At 42.3% G+C, this 7662-nt stretch overlaps 1 protein-coding gene across 1 annotated transcript in view; it reads left to right on the forward strand.

Annotated features, from left to right (window-relative positions):
• NOTCH2 (notch receptor 2) overlaps positions 1–7662 on the forward strand; it is a 161156-nt gene that overhangs the window by 102316 nt on the left and 51178 nt on the right. Inside the window, 6 exon segments of the mRNA XM_017864160.1 lie at positions 724–957; positions 2552–2707; positions 3158–3346; positions 4290–4403; positions 5225–5338; positions 6983–7216. Of these exon segments, the coding sequence (XP_017719649.1) occupies positions 724–957; positions 2552–2707; positions 3158–3346; positions 4290–4403; positions 5225–5338; positions 6983–7216 (1041 nt within the window).

Here is a 7662-nt window from a genome sequence, read left to right on the forward strand (position 1 = left end):
GGGTGCCTCAGGCTGAGCACAGCTTGCTGCATTCTCATTATTCTTGGCCTTGCCCTTCACATCCATACTTCACCAGAGATTTTCAACATCTTTCATGTCTTCTCTCTACCCTATATTGCTTGCCCTAACATTTTCAAAAATTAGACTTTTTGTTTTCAGATACTTGTAGTTTTGCATAGTTATGAGGATTAATACAGAAAGATTTCCTGTACCTTTATCTAGTGTCTCCCAGTGGTAACATCATCTTATGGAACTGTTGCATAATATTACAAGCAGGGTATTGACATTGATACAGTCAAGATATAGAACAGTTACCCTAATGTTTGGCATATAGATTCCTTCTCATTTTTTTTTCTTACTCATCTTTTGTACTCTTCTTTCCTTGCTCTTCTTACTTATATGTTCATTGACGCAGGGATTAGTTAACTCAAGGGTCCTACAGGTTTTACCTTCTCTTTGATAGGTTGGCTAAACCCTCATGTTTAGTTAGAGTTTCTAGTGGTAGGAACTATTCTATTCATCTTGAAATGATTTGCCTGGAATAAATGTCATTTGGATGGCTCAAGTTGGCCTTAAAATTCATGTGAAGACCTAGCCTTCTGTGAGCTCTGCTTGCCTTAATTTCAGACAGATCACATGAAGAAGAAGTGTGTGTGGGGGCTGGTATGGTACTAATCCTTTGAGACTCAAGAGCTCTAATCAAAAATAATTTTCCCCTAATAGGACAGTTCTGCACAGAGGATGTGGATGAATGCCTGCTGCAGCCCAATGCCTGTCAGAATGGGGGCACCTGTGCCAACCGCAATGGAGGCTATGGCTGTGTGTGTGTCAACGGCTGGAGTGGAGATGACTGCAGTGAGAACATTGATGATTGTGCCTTCGCCTCCTGTACTCCAGGCTCCACCTGCATCGACCGTGTGGCCTCCTTCTCTTGCATGTGCCCAGAGGGGAAGGCAGGTAGGTTAGCAGAAGGACAGAGCTAGAAACGGGGAAGGGGCAGGCGGCATTCAGGACTCTGCCTTCTCTTTCATCCCAAACAGCTGTATTCTTTGAGTTACCATCAGTGGGAACATATCACTCAGGACTGTTCCAGAAATGTAACCTGCTAACCAAAGTGCTGTGAAGATAGTCTTCTTCCTTAGGACTTTAGGCTCTCTTCTCAACTCTACATACTTTAGTTTTTCATTCCAAAAAAGGAAAGTTAGTAACTATTGTCTTTGGAGCATCTGCTGAAGTCCTTAAGATCTTAGACTGAAAAGCACCTCAGCTATTAAGATAAAATGGCTAATAAATGGATCCACAGGCTTCATTTTAAGAAGAAACCATCTATTTACTCAGAAGAAGTTGGCAGGAGAGAAACATTTAAGTGCCTTCTAACCCTCAATGTCTATGAAAATATTCCCCTCAGGGAAGATTTTTACATGCTACCGGGTTAGCATTCCTCTCACCTCTCAATTTAACAGCTACTAGTTCTAGGAGAAGGAGAGCAATGTAAGGGGGAAGGTGATGGGAGAAGATAATTTAGCTGGGAGAACTTTCTGCCCAGCAGTTTTGAAATGTTCTTTCATGGATGCCTTTCCAAAAGCCCTAGCTCCAACTTTGTGGAAGAAGCCTTAGTTACCTGTTCTTAAGTTAATTGCAGACTGGAAAATCCAGTTCCCATGTGAACTATATAAAACAGGAAGCCTAGTAATATCTTCAGAGACCTGGGGCCACCTGAATCAGGAATGTTGGTGCTATTAAAAGGCTACTGTAGTAGAGGCTGATGGTGTTCAGGTGGCCTCATGATCATCAGGTAGCATAATATTGGGGAAGTAGGATTCCAGATAAAATGTAGGATGTATGGAATATTTGAGACATACTAAAAGTTACTTCTTGTTTATCTAAAATTCAACTGGACATCCTCTATTTTGTTTGCTAAATCTGGCACACTATCTGGATGGTCGCTCCATTTTCCTATCTCCGCCTCCTTTTTTTTTTTTTCTTTTGAGACGGAGTCTCGCTCAATCGCCCAGGTTAGAGTGCAGTGATGCGATCTCGGCTCACTGCAAGCTCCGCCTCCCGGGTTCACGCCATTCTCCTGCCTCAGCCTCCCAAGTAGCTGGGACTACAGGTGCCCACCACCATGCCCGGCTAATTTTTTGCATTTTTAGTAGAGATGGGGTTTCACCGTGTTAGCCAGGATGGTCTCGATCTCCTGACCTTGTGATCCACCTGCCTCGGCCTCCCAAAGTGCTGGGATTACAGGCGTGAGCCACCGCGCCTGGCCCCTATCTCCGTCTTCTTATTTTCTGGCCTGTAGATGTCTCTGCACTGAAGGAGAGGTCTAGCTGAGGGCTCAGGATCAGAGTCTAGGGTTGCAGCTAGGTACTTTGCTGGTAGCCAAGCATGTCCCCAGGGTAGGGTCAGGCAAAGCGGAAGTTGCCTATAAATCTCCATGTTGGTTTCTGAGGAACTGATCATGAGGTTTTCCCTCCTGGGTGAAAGAGAAAGCTCTTCCCCAAGTGAAGGACATTTTCTCTTAGTTCTCCTTTGCCCCACCCTGTGACAGGTCTCCTGTGTCATCTGGATGATGCATGCATCAGCAATCCTTGCCACAAGGGGGCACTGTGTGACACCAACCCCCTAAATGGGCAGTATATTTGCACCTGCCCCCAAGGCTACAAAGGGGCTGACTGCACAGAAGATGTGGATGAGTGTGCCATGGGTGAGTACCCAGAACTTTTTCTATTCTGTGAAGTGTTTGTTGAGCTCAGCAAATGTTTAAACTGAAGCACAGTTTACTGTAGGAGCAAGTTGCATACACCCAAACCTCAGATTCCTCTTGCTATGTGGCCGGTGTTTACAGGTGACCTTTCAGCATAACCATAACCATATATTCCATTCTGGGGATTAAATGTATGAAAGGTATGTACTTGATTCTTAATATAAAGCCATACCTCAATGACAGTTTGGGCAGAAACTGCAATAGCAGAAATGCATAACAGTTGAGGATACTCTGCTTTTATTTCTTTTTAAATTAAGGAAAAAAGAATATTGGGAATGATATTATTAAAGGCCTGGCCCTGATGCTATAACCGTCAGATCTTCTTCTATTGTTCACATTTGTGGAAACTCAAGTGCTTTGATCCCAGTAATTGGTACTTGTGTCTTTCAGCCAATAGCAATCCTTGTGAGCATGCAGGAAAATGTGTGAACACAGATGGCGCCTTCCACTGTGAGTGTCTGAAAGGTTATGCAGGACCTCGTTGTGAGATGGACATCAATGAGTGCCATTCAGATCCCTGCCAGAATGATGCTACCTGTCTGGATAAGATTGGAGGCTTCACATGTCTGTGCATGCCAGGTAAATGGGCCCATCAGCATGTGGGGTCTAGAGAGGAGGGACTGTTCTAAACTTCTCTTGGTAGAGCATTCAGTATACTATTGCAATCTGATGAGCTCTGTCAGCATTTGATTTCCTTTGCTGACTGGGGACTAGAAGAAGTCAGGGTTCACAAGCAAACCTTCCTTCCTCAAAGAGTAAGGCAGTGCTAGAATTCATCAAACTATGTAGACCAAGTTAAACAAGCCTGTTACATCAAAATCCACATGTAATAGAAAATTTCAAAAATGATTTACTGTAAGAATCCTTTACATAGCAAGTTTTCCTGATACCTTCATGTAATTGTAAATACCATACCATTCCATTTATAGAAATAAATTTTATCCACAATTATGTAGGAAGTTTCCATTTATCTAAAGTGCAGTACATGTTTAGTTATATTCTGGAGCTCTTCTGCAGAGACCATGTCTTTAATTTTCAGAGGATACAGCCAAATCCAGCTTGAAATGATGGCTAACATTGGCTGCTCTGCCTGATGAAGGCTGCCAGCTACTTCAGCCTTGAAAGGCACTCCTGACCTTGAACTGCACCCTGAAGGCAACACGAGCTCCAGCTCGGCTTGTCTTTGGGAACATAGAGTGGGGACATTTTGGGCCTTCCACAGTCCAGGAAGTATGGATTTATCACAGAAAATATGGAGCAGTCCTTATTTATATGCTAGGTCTTGCCAATGTCTTTTAAAGTAATCCCTTCCCACTTTTCACAGTAACATGGGCATCTCACAGTATGCCCAGTCCTGCTTGATCCTTGGCGTGACTATTTCTCATCATGGCAGAGTTCCTTTTCTCTCTGCAGGAGTGTGTGGACTCGCAGATAATGTAGTTATCATTGCAAATTTGTGCTTCCTTGTCTGGAATACACCTTTCTGTCTCTTTAAGCCACTTGTGTGGTCTGTTTTGTTTAGGTTTCAAAGGTGTGCATTGTGAATTAGAAATAAATGAATGTCAGAGCAACCCTTGTGTGAACAATGGGCAGTGTGTGGATAAAGTCAATCGTTTCCAGTGCCTGTGTCCTCCTGGTAAGTGCCCACCACCTGGCCCTGTTTTCTCTTAAAGCACAAAGCCAACTGACCACAGGGAAGACAGCAGGGAGAGAACGTGTGTGGGCTGTGCATGAGGAAATCATTAGAGTAAGTGCTTGGTGATAGGAGTGTGTGTGTACAGAAATAGAGAATTTGTTTTAGCTACTATATCTTACAAATCCTTTGTGGCCAGAAGTCCAAGTCTATTCTTGAATGGCCCATGACCTCTTTGTCTGTGTGTATATTTCAGAATGTTCATACCTCACAGAAGCCTTAGTTGTAGGCTATAGGGATTTTGTTTTTTTCCCATGGGTCGTATTCTTGAAGGCCCTCTGTGAGACTGTTATTTTTAGACATTTCACCCATGAGTTAAGGAACAGAAAACACATGCCAATTTTTCCAGGATTCTCTGTCTCTCCTTTTTTTTCCTCAAGCTATTTTTGAAGATATGCCAAATTGCCCTCCATAGACTGCATCTTACCCCATTGTATCTTCAGAGAGAAGGTTTCCATTGCCTCTGAAGCTACAGTTACTCGTTTGACGGTTCCACCTATAAATTTCACTTCCTACATCCTTCCTTTATAAGTGAAGTCTGTCTGTGAAGAAGCAATGGTGGAGACACACCACAACTGCCTCTGATTGAGTGTCACCTGGTTATTCCAGTTACCTGTTGGGGAGAATAATAAAGCATAGGCTTATTGACCCATTGGTATAAGCCCTGCCAGTAACCTAACCCACCCCTCCTTGGACATCATTCTCATAGTAAAGGAAGATGCAAGATAATCCTTCAACTCATGTTACCACTGTCCCTTTTTGAGGTTTTACTGGGCCAGTTTGCCAGATTGATATTGATGACTGTTCCAGTACTCCGTGTCTGAATGGGGCAAAGTGTATCGATCACCCGAATGGCTATGAATGCCAGTGTGCCACAGGTAAGATTCTTCTCACTCTTCGTCTCCTTGGTAGGTCCATCTGAACAAAATAGGGTATTTGTCCCTGTGCTCTGCTAGCTGCTCTACCAGGTCAGTCCACTCCCAGGGGGTCCTCTGTGTTTAGGAAGAGCTGCTTCTAGCAAATTTTTTGCTGCTCTCTTTTTCTACAGCACCTGCCTCCTCCACCACAACAGTGGTCTGGCCCAGATATTTCCATTTGGTATCCATGTCTTTCTGGGACAGACTTTGGCAGCAGTAAGTTTCCAGCTGGCTAGATTTACTCATGTAGGAAAGAGAAGAATTCCAGTTGAAAGCTATTTTTCATTGGGGCTTCTCAACAGGAGGCCTGGTTCTGTGTTTCTTGAAGCAAGTGACTGAAAGAAGGCCCAGAAATTTAAAGGCTGAATGTGTACAAGTGCAGGGGTATTCTGCATAAAAGACACCAAATAGGATTGAAAGTCAAGTGTGTAAATGACAGGAGAGAAAACTCTAACTGGGAAAGTTTGGGTCCTCTTTGCTGACTTCTGCAACTAGAGTCAAAAATGATCTGTGCACAAATATTCTGTATTTCTGGGTTTGTAATCACATTTTGTACTTGGGATTGGATTTCAGTAAGCCAGATGTTCCCTATTACACATTTCCTTTTACACAGGCCAATATTATACAGAAAGGTTAGAAATTATTAGAAGTGAACTTCTTTATTGTCTGACTGCTTGAGAAATAAGTTATTTATATAATTGAAGACATTATCTAATTTTAGAGAATGGGGTCTTAAAGATTATAGGCATCATGCATATAATTTATTTCTGATCACAGAAAAGCAAATTTAGTCGTGAAAATTAGTACAAAAAGTTAATATTTCAAGTATTAGACCTACTTAGGTTAGGACAACTCAGATGAGCCACTTTCTTTCTTTTTGCAAATAGTTGCCCTTTGTTGGAGAATCCAAATTTTGTCTTTCCCTGGCCAGATTCTTCTTGTAGAAGATAAGTTTCAAAGAGATTAAAAACCTTTAGCTCAGGTTTAAAAGTGGGGAGAGGTCTCCTGGAGTCTTCTAGGGAAAGATATAATGTTTGTCTATTTAAGCCTCAAAGAAAGGAACTCTTGTCTCTCTTTCTTTTAAATGCTTGTAACAGGTTCATTCATTTTATTCAACCAGTATTTATTTAAAACTACTATATATGCATAATACTGTCAGAGGAGCTAAGAGAAGTAAAATAAAGCTCTCTTACCTCCGAAGTCAGAACTGGGAACATAAGATACATGAAATCATTAACCTGTAAATTGGGCTTGGGAAGAAAGAAATACAAAGATAAATATATAAAGGAAAAATGTTTTGAGCTGTTATACCTGAAGCCTAATAAAAAATGAAGATGCAGTTAGAGCATCTCTGCAATGAAACTATTGATCAGTTGCAAACGTATTTCAGTTCTAAAATTTGATTTGGAAATCTTTATTTTAAGCACCTCTCTCCAGGCATGCTTTCTAAATCAATGCAGATAGTCATTTTCTACTGCTCAAGACCTGCAGTATTAATTGACCACACATGGTATGTGTAGAGTAAATGGATGTAGCTACACTTGTGTTCTGGTGTGGAGTATCTGCCTTGGTTTTTGAGAATCCTTGATAAAATTATTTCCAAAGGTTTCACTGGTGTGTTGTGTGAGGAGAACATTGACAACTGTGACCCCGATCCTTGCCACCATGGTCAGTGTCAGGATGGTATTGATTCCTACACCTGCATCTGCAATCCTGGGTACATGGGCGCCATCTGCAGTGACCAGATTGATGAATGTTATAGCAGCCCTTGCCTGAACGATGGTCGCTGCATCGACCTGGTCAATGGCTACCAGTGCAACTGCCAGCCGGGCACATCAGGTAAGCCCACTCCGTTTATGTTTGGTATGGGGTTTTCACTGTGTCTCACATCAGTTTACACAGATGTTTCAGATGGTTGGCATATGCTCAGATACCTAAAAAACAGTCCTAATTCTGAGAAGCACAGCCAAAGCCACAAACATAAATGTCTCAAGGCAGATGGCCCTAGCCAGTGGAGAAATCAGAGACAATAGCTCTGCCAGTCTGATGATTTTGTGTGTGCGTTTTGTTAAATAGAGGCATACCACTTCAAAAATTAAAATTAATTATTTAAAATTGAAAACCCTCTTTTTTGTGGCTCTATTATCTTTTTTTCTTGAAGTTCCACCCCACCCAGATTAATAAATTCAGTCCTTCTTGCCTGCCTGCCTGCCTGCCTGCCTGCCTGCCTGCCTGCCTGCCTTCCTTCCTTCCTTCCTTCCTTCCTTCCTTCCTTCCTCCCTCCC

This window comes from Rhinopithecus bieti, unplaced genomic scaffold (assembly GCF_001698545.2).
Source record: "Rhinopithecus bieti isolate Rb0 unplaced genomic scaffold, ASM169854v2 scaffold_74731, whole genome shotgun sequence".
NCBI classification, from domain to species: domain Eukaryota; kingdom Metazoa; phylum Chordata; class Mammalia; order Primates; family Cercopithecidae; genus Rhinopithecus; species Rhinopithecus bieti.